Here is a 17,249-nt window from a genome sequence, read left to right as displayed (position 1 = left end):
GTTCTCTTTTTTGGTTGCAATATATATTTAAATTAACAAATCTTACATAGCAGTGTATGTACAAAATAATAGACACATTTACTACATGTCAACTTAAAAATTTTAGAAAGAATTTGAGAGCACTGCTAATAATTATAAAGTCATTTATGTATGAATGTGAATATATATTTGCTTTCACCCTTAAAGGAGGCCAATGTAGGTCATTTGACAGCTTTTTAAGCAGAGCAGTCAAAACACATTATAATAAAACATTATTTACATTAGGATAAACATTTTTCTCTGTTGCTTTAAAGGCACCCAGCATAGTCTTTAAACAAACAAAACAGGAAATCTGTACAAAATAAATAAACCAATAAAAATCTCAAAGGAAAAAAATGTACCCTTTGTACCAAAAAAAAAATCTCACTTCACAAGTGTTTTTAAAAAAAAAACAAGAAGAACAAAAATTGTGCCTTCTAAATGAAAATACTATTCATTTTTCATCACATTAAACAAACTGAAGAGAAATGAAAACAAAATTGTATGTCAAGGCAAAATAATAGTAGAAGACCTGATATAAATATATTTACAAAGTTGCTATTCTTTTTCAGTAGTTACACACATTTACAATTTAATTTAAAAAAAAAAACATTTACAGCAGCAATTGAAGATTGTCATGCCCCATTTTAAGTATTGACCTTCAAGCGGATGACTGTATCTTTATCTATACAAAACTTAAACTAATTGGGAAAAAATGTTTTAACATTTTAGCACAAATAATGTTCACTTGAAATATATGCAAATATGTTAATATTAAAGGGTGTTCAAGTGCTTCTTTAACAAGATCTGTGGGTTATTGTTAATAACAATAATAATGTGTCCAGTACTAATATAAAAATATACTGAACATAAATTTGTAAAAATAAAGTCAAAGACATATTATTTTGGTATTTGTATACTTCGTAATAATTGGCTTGTAATCATACTACAGACATACAGCTTTCAGTCCTTTCCAGTCCTAATGGCTTCTCACAGTGATTCCTGAGATTCATTGTACAATTACTGCACTGCTCTTTACAATATGAAACAGTAAATCAAGGAGAATTATTTGTAAAGGCACTTGCTTGTAAAGGTAGACAGTATTCCTGAAGGATTAATTTTCAGTTCAAAGTTGTTTGCTGTTCTAGTACCTCCAGGTAGTCAGGTTCTGTGTGCAGATTGGCTTTGAGCTCAAAATACTCATTTTTAGTTTGTTCCACCATGACCTTCCTTGGCCTGGTGTACATAATTGTCTCCATTAATTTTAGCTCCTCGTGTCTCCCGGGGCAATGAACTTCAACGCTTGGTTGAAGGTGAGAAATATTTTTTTTGAGGTACTCTGTGATGCTAAGCTGCTGGAGTTCTCTTTCCCTTTCAAGGATATTTCTGTAAAGAGAATTTGCATCACCGAGTGAAAGAAACTCAGTTGGACGTTCAGTTACTGCTTTAAATTTCACATTTGATCCTGTCAGAGGTGAGTCATTTTCTTTTTCTAGAATTCCTCTGCAAATGTGCTTCGAGTCATGAAGAGCAAATTCTAACTGCTCCTGGTCTTTCAAATTTGCACAATATGAAGGACTTCTGCAAACCTGCACAACTGGTGTAATGGTATGTTCGTCGTACATATGAGCTCCAGGTCTCGGAGCCATATGATGAGTAGTTTTTTGACCATACATGCTATACTGAAGGTGGATAGGGCTAGGTTCTCTAGTCTGATCTTCGACTTGCTTTTTCTTAGATTTTCGTCGGCGGTGCAAAACTAGCACTATGAGTCCAGCAGCACAGAAAACAATCATTAGAAAAACAATCAGCAGTCCCAGGATTAAAACTGATAGGGGCACCGTGTCAGAAAAGGAGCCAAACAGACCTGATACAGTGCTCACACTCGTTGCTGTTGTTGTTACAGTTCGACTTTCTTGGGTTGGCTGGTCATCAATTACTAAACCGGAACAAAGCAGTTCATTTCTGACAGATCTCAAATCATTTTTGGCAAATTTTTTGGGAGTTCTGCACAAAATTTCTCCCACCATAACATTTTTGTTAAGTCTTTCAACCCACTGTTTGAGACCAACTAAATCACACGTGCAGTCCCACGGGTTGTCTTCCAAGTATATCTGTTCCAACGAATCGAGCTGATCCAGTACATTGCTTACAGGTAAATGCATGAACAGGTTGTTTCGAAGATTGATTCGGGCAAGTGGCACATGTCGAAAGATAAGTGGTGGAAGACTCTGGAGACCATTATTGTTTAAAAACAGAAGTTTTAATTTTGTCATGATGCTGAAAGTGCCGGAAAGTATGTCTTTAATCATATTAAACTCCAGATATAAATATTCAACATTATGGAGGCCCACAAACATGCCAGGTTTTAAGCGTTCAAGCTTATTTCCACTTAGGTAGAGCTTTTGTAGATTTCCAAGGTTTAGAAAAGTCTCATCCTGAATACTTTCAATACGGTTATTTTCAAGATTAAGTATTTCCAAGCTCTCATAGTTGATCAGGTCTGATTTTATCAGTCGCTGAATCTTATTTCCTGCTAAAAGGAGCTTCTGGGGTCTCTGTATTTGTGACCCAAGCTCAGCCATGCTTTGAATTCCAGCATCTTGGCAGTGTACCAGTAGACCTGCAAGGGGATGATTATTACAATAACACTTTAAGGGACAAACCATATCTGGGGCTAGTGCAGGAGTAGTTATTTTTGCATCATCTTGTGTAAATTTTGGAACTGGGCTACCCTTTGATGATGGAGTAACGATTAAGTATGATGACTTGGACGGTTCCTCTGAGTCAATTAAAGTATGAAACCGGCATAAAACGTCCCTTTTCACTTTGTTCAATAAGTTGCCTTTTAGATTTTCAGGGCTGTTACACACTACCTCTCCGATGACAGACTGTGCACGCATGTTTTCGATCCATGTCTTAAGTGGCAGTATATCACAGTCACAAACCCATTTATTATCCTCAAGCAAAAGTTCCATTATGCGGCCAATGTGCTCCAGAAAACCTACATATGGAAGTGTCCGAAGCTGATTTCCACGTAGGTCTAAGTGTGTTAGAGGTACAAACCGAAAAATATTAGTGGGCAGAAACTCAATTTCATTGTCGTTTAGAATAAGAACTTTCAATCGTACAAGTTTGCTGAAAGCTCCAGGTTCAATCACACGAATGAAGTTTGAATCAGCTTGAAGATATTCCAGATTTTCCAGTCCCCGGAAGGTGTCCTCTTTTAGTGTTATTAGAAAATTGCTATTTATGTGCAATTTTTTTAGTGAACTAAGGGCACTGAAGACACCAGGTTCCAACTCCTGAATGCTGTTTCCTCCAAGATGTAAGGAAATTGCATTGCTCAAACTTTCCATCTCAGAAGCATGCAGTTCTGCTATTTCATTTTTGAAGAGATTAAGGTGGAAAGGTTGAGAAGGTGGCACCTTGACTTGAGAAATCTTGCTGATGTTTTTTTCTTCACAGTTTATATAGAGAATGCCATCTTTTTCATCGCAGCTGCACAAGCTGTCACATGATGCTTTGGTTGATGTCTTGAAAGACTGAAGGCTTTGGAAATTAGCAGCAGCGAAGAAGAAGGATACAATAAAGGCCCAATTAAACATTTTCAGTCCAATTATTAGTCTAGGTAGAGAAAAAAAAGAGGGGGAAAATCAGGATGATAAAAACAATCACATTTTTTTATCTACTCCAATGCACTAAAATGTATGAGAGTAGCCTAAAAACATTTTTTGTTATTATTTCAAAATGGTTTCCGGAAATATCCAGATGAATTTGCTACACTTCTCGATCAACCTGTATAGCCTTGTGTGGATGAGAAACAAGATAATGTATGCCATTTTTTAATCATTCAGAATCATTGTACTCACAGTCACTTTTTATCAACACACATCCAAACATTTTACCATAGAAGTAATATTACTTTTATATGTATACACATAACCACCTGTGAATGCTCATTACTGATTCTCTCCTCCACAAGAAATTCATGACACCATTCAGAGGGCTGACACCACATGCACCAACAAAAGGACTGGTTTGTGGCACAGCAATGGCAGGTGCTACATTTCAAATCAGCGGAAGAAGCCGCACACATGTACTGTTAATTTTAAGTATATAAAGTACTGCCATTTTTCTTACTATCCTTGCTATAATTAGATACTTAACCTTAATTGTACGGAGAACTATGAAATATTCTCAGGTTCAGATGCCTGACCATATCTCAGAAATTAATTTTGTATGTTTCAAAAATTAACTTAAATCCTTCAAGAAAACATTTCAAGTGGTGAATCTGATCTTAGAGCAACAGGGCAGCTAACATATTACATATTCCATCAATAAATCAAACCATCTATTACAAGGCCACAGGTACACATCAGACAGTAACCTCTCCATCAAGAATCATTCATTATTAATTTAATTTTTGAACCTGCTTATTTCAATACAGGACATTTGGGGAATGATTCTCCATTAAAATGATGTTTCAAAAGAACTGCATAATAACTTAATAATTATTAAAACTACTCAAAAGCCTGACCTATTACAGAAAAATTGTTAGGCATTTCCTGTTGCTTAAAAAAGCTAAACATTTTTGTACACACAAAGATTTCTGAGTGTCAGGTCCTTAAGTATATGATCAAGTCCATCCATCCATTATCCAACCCGCTGAATCCGAACACAGGGTCACGGTACAGTGACATATTATTTTCCTACAATTCAGTTTATCTGAACATAATGTGGTCTAGTCGTTAAAGCACAGAATTTAAAACTTTAATGTTGTTGATTAAATTCCTGGCACTAACTCACCCAGGGACCCCAACAAAGTCAGTTAACCTCCAATTATAGAAAGTATATGGAATCAATGATGTTATTGCTCTACTTGTAATGCACCTCATGTTGCTCAGTATAGAAAGGTAATATATATGTGCAGTCTTTATTGAGTATGTTGTCTTTCTATAATAAAGCACCATCCTAAAGATATATTTCTGTTCTTTAACAGTATACAGCTGCAGCATTGGCAGATTAGTTCACTTTGCTCAGGGTTACAGAGTGATTCAGAGGTGAAGATTGAACAGGTAGCCCTAGGGTTTAAAATCCAGTGGCGGAGGTAACAGACAATACTGCTTGTGAAAGAAATTTTTAAAAACCCTCCATTTTTCTGTTAACAGTAAAAACAAATATATATACATAGGGTGTCCCAATAACATGTATACATACACTTTGAATAATCATAAATACAATTTTTATTTACACCTGCATTTTATAATTCAAAGTAAAGAAGACAAGTGTGTTCAAAATTCTGGCCATTCCGGTCCAGGCACTGCTGATAATGCAGACCAATAGATTTATAAACATCACATTATGAGCTGTAAATGTGTGTATACATTTGATTCTATATTTCCATCCATCCATTATCCAACCCGCTATATCCTAACTACAGGGTCATGGGGGTCTGCTGGGGCCAATCCCAGCCAAAACAGGGCACAAGGCAGGAAACAAACCCCAGGCAGGGCACCAGCCCACCGCAGGGCACACACACACACACCACCCACACACTAGGGACAATTTAGAATCGCTAATGCACCTAACCTGCATGTCTTTGAACTGTGGGAGGAAACCGGAGCACCCGTAGGAAACCCACACAGACACGGGGAGAAGATGCAAACTCCACGCAGGGAGGACCCGGGAAGCAAACCCGGGTCTCCTAACTGCGAGGCAGCAGCACTACAACAACAACAACAACATTTATTTATATAGCACATTTTCATACAAAAAAGTAGCTCAAAGTGCTTTACATAATGAAGAAAAGGAAAGAAAAATAAAAGACAAAATAAGAAATTAAAATAAGACAACATTAGTTAACATAGAAAAAGAGTAAGGTCCGATGGCCAGGGGGGACAGAAAAAAACAAAAAAAAAACTCCAGACGGCTGGAGAAAAAAATAAAATCTGCAGGGGTTCCAGGCCACGAGACCTCCCAGTCCCCTCTGGGCATTCTACCTAACATAAATGATCAGTCCTCTTTGTATTTAGGGTTCTCACGGAAGGACTTGATAATGATGGTCATGCAGACTTCTGGCTTTTAATCCATCACTGTTGGAACATCACAGTGCTTTGAGTAGATGGTGGTGGCGCAAGCTACCCACTGCGCCACCATGCCGCCCTGATTCTATATTTGTCTTTGTTAATTTGAATTATAAAACTCGGATATTTATAGTCATTCAAAGTGTGTATACATTTTTGGGACACTCTGTATATAAAACAATGGATCTTTCTAAAATTCAATTTTTTCTTTCTACCTTTATTACATTTGACATTCTGAGAATATGAAACAATTTAAGGGATGGAATGAACATCTGTGCCTATTTATGTACAACATACAAAAACCATATGTAATTTATTTATTGATGATATGTCACCTATCATCATAACAGTAATTTTACAGTATTTTAGTTGTGCATTAAAATGAATGTCATGGAACCTCGTTGTGTTCTGGAATGGATAACTTCCTTCCTAAACAATTATTCTAAGCAGGAGCTCATGGCATGTGCTAGAAACACTATGTATTTCTTCGGCACCAATTCATCCTCACACATCAAACATCATGAAGACCTCTGAAAAAAACTACAACCTGAAAATCCACCAGATACATGTATGGGTAAATGACAATCTAATCTGCATAATCCACAAAGCCTACTCACAAAGCAAAGCTGACACTATCATCTTCTTTGACTTCTACAGTGCCTTAAACATTCTAAGGCTTATCCAGTTGGGAAAACACAAAGCAGGGGGCACTTCCTACCTTATTACCCCTACCAGCTCCACCTGCTCTCATCACACTGTAGTTAATTAATTATTCAGTTAATCTGAAACTGGTAGGAGCATTGTACCTAGAGCACAATAGGCACCTCAGTAAAAACATGCTTAAAATTCACTTTGCGATCCCGTGGCATAGTCCCTATTGTGTTCTGGATCATAAACTATCTAAATGACAGTCATAGACTTCAAAGTACAGGGCTGTTTGTTGAAGATGACGGTCAGCAATACAAAGGGACCACTGAATTTAAGTGCAACAATGGTATTGAAATCAGTTATTTACCTGCTTGACAAAACAAGTATCACTGCCATTTATGATAAATTTTGAGAAAATAATTGTTTTTATTCTACAAAGAATTTTAATTGAATTCAACTGAGTTTTAGTTCAAGAAAACAATTGTAACACATATTTTCCTGTCATCCTTTTATCGAATTTCTGATCTTATATTCCTCCAACACAGGCTTGTAGGGGACAAACAACATCAAGTGCAATGTACTGTAGGAACTGATCCTGAATGGACCACAATTCCATTTGACAATACATTTTTACTAATGGGTTTCAAAACACTTTAGATTGGCCAGTTAACCTAAGATGCATGTTCAGGCATTCAGGAGGAAAGAGGGGTACCAAGAAAAAACACAAAAACATAGGGAGAAAGTTTAGGCTCCATACAGAGAGGGTGACAGGTCTGGAAGTCAAATGCATGTAGCTAAAGCTATGGAACAGCAACTATAATCATATCAGACACCTGTTTCAGTTGTTTAAGTAAATACTTTGATAGAAAATTACTTTTGCTTTTTTTAAATACTATTTTGCTTCTATGGTCATGGAATGGCTTACCCAGAAAGTAGCAATGGACCTTGAAAGGCTGTTTTAGAACTTTATGTGCAGAGCTCAGATTGGTACTACACACCTAAAATAAGTAAAAATATGATAAACTAAGTCAAGTATCTTGAACTACAGGATTCAAGGACTGATCCACGTCTGCCATGTGAGCTGCTCATTATCACATATGCAAAGATATAGTCAGAGCACCATGTTAAGAAAGCTTTTCTACACACTGTCTGGACAGTGCCACTGTTCTTAGAGATGGCACTGGTATTGTCCATAAAGGGAGTGTTGAAGCAGGAATATATCAAAGGCAGACAGAGAGTAGATATTTGTGCATATGCCTCAAAGTGAAAGCCGTATATGTGGGTTATGATGTATTCAAAGTCCAGCTGAAGGACTCTGGATTTTCTATGGTAATCTTGGATTCACAAAGATATGAAGAAGGTACTGTATATTGAAAACATAAATGATTGTAACCAGCATGCAATCTAAGATGGTCAGGGTTTTACAGCTGAAATGAACAATTTAATTATGTCTATTTGAAGACTGAGGTAGGTAAGCAGGGAGCCCAAACTTGATTCTTAAGATACCTGAACTGCTAGATAAATCTCATAGACAAGGGCTTGGTGAGTTGCTGTTTGTTTTGTGTGTAGTATGGACTTCCCAGTGTGAAGTAATATTGTTTCCCTCATTCTAAAAGTAAGACAGCAAAAAAAATAGTTTTTGTGGTTATTGTGGTCAGGATCCTAGAAGGCACCAAGGGACTGCACTATAGCATTGACTAATCTTTCTTAAGGCTGTGAACACTGTGTCCTTTTTAATGTTTCCTTCATAGGAAGGATTCTAACCTATATAATTATTCTTCTCTTACATTTATTTAACAGCTAAAAGTATTCACTTATAAGAAAAACACAGTATCTACAACCATTAACTTAAGACCTAAAAAATAACTCTCATACACATTGAATACAAAATTAAAATATCTTTCCAGATTAAATGAGGTTAATTTTTAGCACTTTATATAGACAGACTTTCTAACATCTGATTACAAATCTCAGCTGAAAATTAAAATGTCAAAATAAAAATGCTAATTATATTCCACCAACTGTATTTCATTGCTGTTTCCAGTGTCTACATGGTGGGCCTTTCTGTAAAATTTGATAACAAAGAGTGCCGTGATTTAATAACGTATGCCCAGCTGGCCAGATCTAAATCCATCGTGATAAATTAACAGCAGTGTTGTTATTTATAGAAATATGGTAGAACAGCCAATGAACTGCCAAAGAAAATAAATGAATGCAGGTTCAAACCTCAATCCTGATTGATTGAGCTTTAATGAATATGTCATGCAGTGAGAAGTCAAACAAAATGACACCTTTTATTGGCTAACTAATAAGATTACAATATGAAAGCTTTCGAGGCAACTCAGGCCCCTTCTTCAGGTTTACATCTTGATGATTACATCTTGCCTGAAGAATGGGCCTGAGTTGCCTCGAAAGCTTGCATATTGTAATCTTTTTAGTTAGCCAATAAAAGGTGTAATTCTGCTTCATTTCTCACTACATCCATAATGGCTAACACGGTACAACACCCTAGTCCTATGAAAATGTCATTAAACTACTTTGATTGTTCCAGTACAAAGAGTATGGCTTCATAATGTATATTTAACTGAAAGGGTAAATTATAATAATAATAATAATAATTCATTACATTTATATAGCGCTTTTCTCAGTACTCAAAGCACTACTTATGGAAAAGCTGTACACAGTCTCCCAGTATATTTTACTCTCTGCAGATCAGACTTTTTTAAAAAGAATCCTGTCCAACTTTCCTAATCTTGTATCAACATCAATGGTTGAAAGTATATGGTTCCAGTAATAATAATAATAATAATAAATTTTATTTATATTGCACTTTATATTTTAGCAATCCAAAGTATCAACTCCAGACGCTACCGAATGGAGAATCCCTAGGTAATCCAAGGCAATAGTGAGAGTGGGAATGCTAAATCAGAACTTCAGTTAATGAAAGGAACTTAGCCATCAACAACACAAATTCTTACATTTGTGCAAAGGCTTTAGTAATTTAGTTTCACACACAACTCACTTAAACTACAACTATCAAACTATATTCATGACAGGACTAAAACTGAACCATGTCATCAATTGCCTACCTCCTTAGGTCATATGTTTTGGGAATATCCTACACTCAGATCACATTGGGCAAAAGACCTACTCATCACACAGGTTTTGATTCTTAATTTTTCCACATTCTTAATAACATTATTTCGGGGTCACACTCAATGAGACAACATTCTGTCACAAAAAATCTATCTATCTAACTCACTGCTCGCTTGCTTTCTTATGCCAGCCACAATTTTAAGCCTGATTTGCAGTAACCAACTGATTTTTCTAAGTCAGTCCAAATTTCAACTTCACCGGCCATCATTTCACATGCAGTATAAGTGGGATTGCGATGCAACACATACTGTATAACTAAACAGCCAATCACAAAAGCATCATATCAAACCTCTACTGGAAGAATCTGAAATAAACACACACATAGTATTAAATTGTACAGACTACATACTTCCAATTCTCACTGTAGAAGAAACATACCATATTGTCCATGCATTAACCATCCATGTGTCCACAAGCCAGAAACACAGCCATTTTCTTTGTTGACATTTTGAAAAGCTTGTAGCCATTGTGTTTTTTGAATGGGAACAAATTTTGTCCAACAGGGCCCTGTATGCGTATAGTCTGAGCACCCGCATCGGGGCATGTCAACCAGACCGAACATGTTCATACAGTTTGAGCACATATATGACTGGCAACTCTGTCTTGCAGTGTGAGAAGTCACTTGGCCACAATTTCTAAAAATCGTACAGCGTATGACTGCCGTTATCTTACTCAGCTAGAACAGTCTTAATTCACACTCTTTATAAATGAGAAAGAAAAAGTCCTAAATAAAGATAAATAAATAAAAGACTCCTAAAAATGAGGTTTAAGAATGTGGTCCCAGTTCTTACAACATTTTATAATATTAGTGCAGCAGGTTATGCATAAAACATAAAATACACAGGAAGCCTCTATTGTCACAGATTGCTCATAAAGAGAACGTCAAGCTGTAAAGCATTCTTATTAGAATGCTTTATCAAGTAGGCATTTACTGTACTCATATTTATGCGTTACATTTTTCTATCTAAATACTTTCTTTAACTAGTCTGAAAAGAACTCCATTGCTTTCTTTTTATTATCAACAATGAAATGCACTCATAACAACTGATGACCAATGATGCCAACCAGACTTTATACGGCTTCTTCAAAAATGTCCTTGGTGTGTACAGGGAAAGGTTAACTATGACTCAGTAGAAGGTCTGTCACTCTAAATTTTATCTCTTTAGTGCATATTAAAATGTAATATATCACAACTGCTACAGGCATTTCTGATTTATATTGTAAATTACATTGCAACAATACCAATACCAACTGAAGCTGTACATAAAATTATACAGCTTTATATACATATATAAAGTATTTGTATGTACTGTATGTGTTTATGTATGTGGTAGTGCTGCTGCCTCGCAGTAAGGAGAACAGGGTTCACATACCAGGTTGTCCTTGTGTGGAGTTGGCATGTTCTCCCAGTGTCTGCATGTGTTTCCTCCAGGTGCTCTGGTTTCCACCCACAGTCCAACGACATGCAGGTTAGGTGAACCAGTGGAACTAAATTGGCCCTGGTGTGTGTGTGTGTGTCCGTGTGTGTGTGCGCATTTAACCTGCGATGGACTGCTGCCCTTTCCAGGGTTTGTTTCTGTGTTGTGCCCAATGGTAGTTGGGATAGGCTCCAGGCCCTGCCCCAAAACCAACCCCCCCATGACCCTGATCAGAATTAAGCAGGTTAGAAAATGACATTACATGGCATCTTATTGTTCCTTTACTCATCCTTTTTATTGTAATATTATTATAATATTTTTTACTTTTGTTGGCACCTTGTTTCTTGATTTAATCTGTTAAGGGCTTTCAAAAATTCTTTACCTTGTACAAGAATTTTTAATTTATATATTTTATCTGACATTATGATGGTACGGTGGGTAGAAGTACTGCCTCATGGATCTGCACATTCTCACCCTCTGTGTGGGGCTTTCTCCAGGTACCTCAGTTTTTCTTTCCTTACGCATAAATGAATACACATTAGTTTAAATGGAAACTCTAAATTGGCCCATACATAACTGAAGGTGGTCACACACCCTATGATGGATGGAACCACTGTCCAGAGTCTCTTTCTGCCTCATGATCCGTGTTCCTTATAGGCTCTGGCCCTTCATAACCCTGAACTGGAATAAGCACATTTTAGAATGTTGCATGAAATCACATTCTTTCAACTGATATGTTTTAGTTACATTAAAAAGGGAAATACAAATGCAGTTGATTAGCCAATTTGCTGCAGAGAAATGTATTCACACACACACACACACGCACACATATAACACCAAAGCAATTGAAGTTTGACAAGAACTCATTTGTTTCACTAAAGGCAAGATAGTCATCATGGAGTTATTTGAAAGTCTGCATCAAAATGCAATTTGAAACTCAGCCATATCAGAAAACCAAACTTCTCCAAAGGCTTATCTTTTTGCTAGCAAACAAAATTAAATATGCACAACTTTTGGCAGAGATGTGGTTTTATGACAGCCACCAGATCTTTTTCTCCTAGAGTTGCTAAATAAGAACAATCATTATTTTTCTATGTAAACAGCTTCATCCACATCTTACCCCGCTGTTATTTTCAAAAATGTATTCGCTCAGGCTGCTCATTAGTTTTCTTAATTATCCTTTCCCCACATTCTCAGTCCAACAAACTGAACCACTGATCTGGATTATTTACCATCTAAAAATCATTAAGTAGTTTAAGAGACATTTTATATTATGTCAAAAACATACTTAAAGTATTATGCTGTAATGCGCTGGTTGTTTTCTATATTTTTATGAAGTTAAAATGATCATTAATGGTATTCAATTTCTGTACACACTTACCCAATACAGAGCCAGCAGGAGCAAGGGACCCATGCCAGCAGCTTTGTGCACAAGGCAGGAACCAACCCTAAATGGACGTCTTATACTTCAGGAGGAACATACACACCACAACAAGCCAATATAAATGTACCCATCATCCAAACATTACATCTATAAATTACAGCATTCAAATATCATAAGAATATGCAAACACCTCACAAAAGGCTGCCCAGATGGGAACTGAAATGGAACTCAAAGTGGTATCAAACACTAACACCACCAAATGCACAACTGTGCTATGCCAGTTTTCTCCTTTTCACCTTCTTTACTCCTTTTCTTTACTGTCAGAAACGTAAACGTGCCACACAAAGCTTTGTTTCTCATATATAATACATTTAAGCTAGTTGTGTAAGCTATTGATTGCATAACTTTTGAACTGTATTACCTACAGATACTCTTGAAGAGGCACACTGAGCAGGTTGTCAGGCTCCAATGCCATTATTGCACAATTAGCATAATGATTGCCAATCACTGACTCTGGCATTTTCCCAGAGCTCTCCACTCAAAACCCAAGTATGTAACTTGCCAAGAGCTGCAATGGGCAGCAAGATGAAGTCACTCAACTACTGGTTATTGACTTGTCAGAAGCTTTAGTGTCTCTTGGCCCTGGCTAATCAGGTAGGACAACAAAGAATTCAATTGGTGCTTTTTGAACAACACTGCAGAAGGGCTGAGGGTGGCTTAAAAGGTGTCACTTTTAGATTAAGATTCCCCAGTTATTTTGGCCTGCATGCTTTCTAGCTCTATTACCAGCCATTTGTTCTAACATTTTTGTCATTAAATGTACAAGATATTGATCTGCTTGGAAGGTTGCAATAAAAAAAGATATTGGTCATTCTGATGAATGAAAGGATGCTAATCTTCGTAATTTCTGTATTCCATGACATGCACTCAGGGTTCATTAAATCAAGTGCTGCGAATTTTGGAGAAAATTGTAGCCTTCATATTGATAAAAAATCTCTTGGGGCAATTACAGCGTTATCACATTCAATTAAATGTGGAGTAGCCATCTCCAGCAGAGCCTTGAAATATCACATTTATAAAGGTTTTAGCAATTTGTCCTAATTCTTATAAGCCACTAACCGCATATGAGGATAAACCGCACAAGACTACTGCTGTCTGTTTCACCAATATTTAAAATGTCAATAACATTGTAGTCATCAGAACAATAACTCACTAAGCATTTCAGATAACTGCAAGAATTAATTTCCCCGTAGAGACAAGCCGAGTATATCCACTCTGATAGAATCTAAGCATTAAAAAGTAACAAAGCAAATGAAAACTTTAGCCATCCGTATTTTACAGTATACGATTTTTAAGCAAAGTTCCTTCTAGCAAGTAAGGCGACAAGTAGCAAATGGCCGAGGACACTTGTGATTTATTACAGCCTAGCAGTTCTTATCAAAGAGCACACATTTGACAATGAACGTGATTATGAACCTTTACCTTTTTATTAATATTTTACGTACATTGAACAGGCAAGACTACACGAGTAAATATTTAAAATACCCTGACAAGACTGCACTTGCTCCATCTGCACTGAAAAGACAGCAATTTTAATGCGCTAAATGCTGACGATCCCCGAGTGTACAAAGGAATGGCATTCGAGTTTTTACGTTTGACAGTGTAGCAATTATTTCTCGGTAAGAATGCAGAATGGCAACTGCTGCTTGCAAAGGTTACAATGGATTATTCAGAAACTCGACTGTAATGATTCTGCTTGTCAAGAATTGGCTGCATGCAGTACTTGACACTTTTACCTATCAAATATATACTCAGTAAAATCTTCACAACTCTCAGAGGAGACTAGAAATATGAGGTTGATTTCTACTGCTCTGACGCGGTGTTAGGTAATTAAACCTAAAACAGAGGTTTGGGGTTTTAGTCCGCTGCTTCTACCGTATGCACTATCGACAAATTTGGGGGGCGACTGAAGAAGTGTCGAGTCGCTGCAGAATCGAGTGTTCAAGGAAATCGGGGTTGTAATAACACCTGAAAGCATATGACGTGAACAATCTTTACATATATACAGATTTAATTGAAACTATAACACTGGCGAGTTGAATGTGCTTCCGATTAAACGACAACATTATGCGATTTCATGGTTAGATAAATAAAGATCGATCGATACGTACAACTTTTCAGAACACAAATACAGAAGCTATGGTTTGTTTTATTACCGTAAATGTCTTGCTGTATAACATTTGCATTTACTATGGCATCTAAACATTTTGAATAAATGCATAATATAAGGCTACATTTGCAGAAATCATATAGTCTTTTTTTTAGCAAACAGTGTTCTCTGCCTCTCTGCAGCAAAGTAGAATATGCAATACCTTTACTCACCTGATCAACTAAGGAAAGTCAATGCCACTTCAGATGACAAAAGTTCCTATCCGCGACCTTCAGTTACATACATCGTAAGCCGTTAACTAGTAAACGAATGCAGCAAATGTTTATTATTCCTCAAGTCCATGCATTCATGTCAGCAATGAACGACGCAGTCAGCAATGGCAGGTGAACATTTGATTTTAATGTGCGGTGATTCCCATCCCACTGATCAATCAGCGCAAAGTGCCGTGCGTGTACGCTGTATCAGAAGCGGAGTTTGTAGTTTGTTCTTCTTTATTCGCTTCTTCAATATTGGCTTGGACTTCCCGAGAGAGCTCACTTGAAAATCGAGTGTTACAGTAGCGCAGGAAAACCGCTTCCATGTGAGTCGTCTATACACACTTTCAAATCCACAGTGCAGCACACTAAAAAGCTTCCCTTGTTTTTGCTCCCTTCAGTAGAGATCAATGAGATTGCCAGAGGCAGCTATGTTGGCTTAAATACAGAAACTTCTTGGCTTCTGACTCAGCCTTTCAGCCCTTCCCTATCACTAAGCCTTCCGCTAAAGAGAGAATGAGAGCTCCACCTTGGGGCAGCTTTGCTCCTCCCGTTAATGTGCTATATCGCAATTTACCAGTTAATACGCGTGATATTCCTTTCCGGTTGAAATGGACTAGGCAGCAACTGTGTAAATATTTTTCATCATTTATTATAAAAATATATTCAGCTTTTAAAAATTCTATACTACAAACATTATTTGTCTATTTTTTTTTTGATATCCAGTTGTATTCTTTGTATTTCCTCAAAGTAATGCATTGCTCATTATTAATATACATCACTGCTGCTGCAAACAGGCAAATTATTTAATTTACGCAATGTCTATGAGTAATAAACAGAAGGGTCATCGACGCGTTAATCAATAGATATTTAAAATGACAATTATTATCATATTGATAATTGTGTCGTATAAAAGATTGTTTCACCGATTTACGTTTTGTGGTAAATAGATCATTGCTACAAAAATCACGTATCCTCTGTGGTATACACGTCTACTTGTTATTACTATTATTCCGTACCATTGCAGCTCCAAAGACAAGCTCAACTTCAACCGATCGTTTACTTTCTATATTGCCTATAATGTCACTTTATAAAAGGAATACCCTCCCAAAATCCTAAACCAGCTTCATTTAAAAAGTTTATGCAAACATTCTAATTTGATGCGGCTTGTCTGTTTGCTGCTAAGAATGTAATTGGTCTTATCACGTTTTGATCCATTTCATAATTTGGATACTATGTACCAAGCACTAAATTTAAGACATGTGTCAATTGCTGATCAAACGTTAGATAGCAATGCATGCCCATGGGTATTAAGCAAATAAGCGTTCACGGAAGTGTTTACGACAGCAGTCTACTTTTGATCATTACTGAGTGATGCATACTAAAATTAGTATACACTTACAGTATTATATAACTTGACATGTTGCGCTGCCTTCAAGCACTTGACAATGTAGTATTATTTCAAAAACTCATTTTTCTTACAGGACAGAAAGAAGCTTTGAATTCCGCTTGTTGTGAGACGTTTCTAAGAGACATATGGGTTTACACTGCGGATTAGCAGAACAGCTCGTTGGAGTGCGCGCATCGCGGCAGTTCGTGGTCTCAAAGTTAGTGTGCATGAACGCGATTATCACTCTTTAAATCTCAGATAATAAACTTTGTAGACCTTCGGAAAGCCAATTAGTCTAAATGATATTTCTTCATTGAAGCAGTAACAAGCCAATCGTGTGCGTAAGAAGCTGACCGTTAAAGCCGAAATCAAGCGCCTGGATAAAAGGAAGAAGAGAGGGCAGAAAAATAGACAAAACCACACGAACACTGGAGCTGTGAGGTACATCACTGGTTAAACCGTTAGGACACGAGCTTATGCATTTCAGCCTCTTTACACGCACGCACGCACACACACACGTACGGAGGCACACACACACAGTTCTATCTATCTATCTATCTATCTATCTATCTATCTATCTATCTATCTATCTATCTATCTATCTATCTATCTATCTATCTATGTGTGTGTGTATTATATATATATATATATATATATATATATATATATATATATATATATATATATATATATATATATATGCTCGCTAGTGAAGCCATCATGTG

General features: G+C 36.7%; 1 protein-coding gene across 1 annotated transcript; it reads right to left on the bottom strand.

Annotated features, from left to right (window-relative positions):
- Positions 1–232: 232 nt before the first annotated feature.
- Positions 233–15,616, bottom strand: slitrk6 (SLIT and NTRK-like family, member 6). The gene is made up of 2 exons (XM_028799567.2): positions 15,093–15,616; positions 233–3,645 (listed from the first exon to the last, which is right to left on the bottom strand). Exon 2 carries the CDS (start codon positions 3,624–3,626, stop codon positions 1,140–1,142), a length of 2,487 nt encoding a protein of 828 aa, XP_028655400.1. The 5' UTR covers positions 3,627–3,645; positions 15,093–15,616; the 3' UTR covers positions 233–1,139.
- Between the last annotated feature and the right edge of the window lie 1,633 nt (positions 15,617–17,249).

Source organism: Erpetoichthys calabaricus, chromosome 4 (genome assembly GCF_900747795.2).
Source record: "Erpetoichthys calabaricus chromosome 4, fErpCal1.3, whole genome shotgun sequence".
In the NCBI taxonomy this organism is placed as follows: domain Eukaryota; kingdom Metazoa; phylum Chordata; class Cladistia; order Polypteriformes; family Polypteridae; genus Erpetoichthys; species Erpetoichthys calabaricus.
Note: the sequence above shows the minus strand (reverse complement) of the source record. Positions and strands in the feature narration are given on the sequence as shown.

Excerpts from the sequence above, each read along its gene's own strand:
- slitrk6 (XM_028799567.2), bottom strand. The coding sequence starts at position 3,626 with ATGTTTAATTGGGCCTTTATTGTATCCTTCTTCTTCGCTGCTGCTAAT.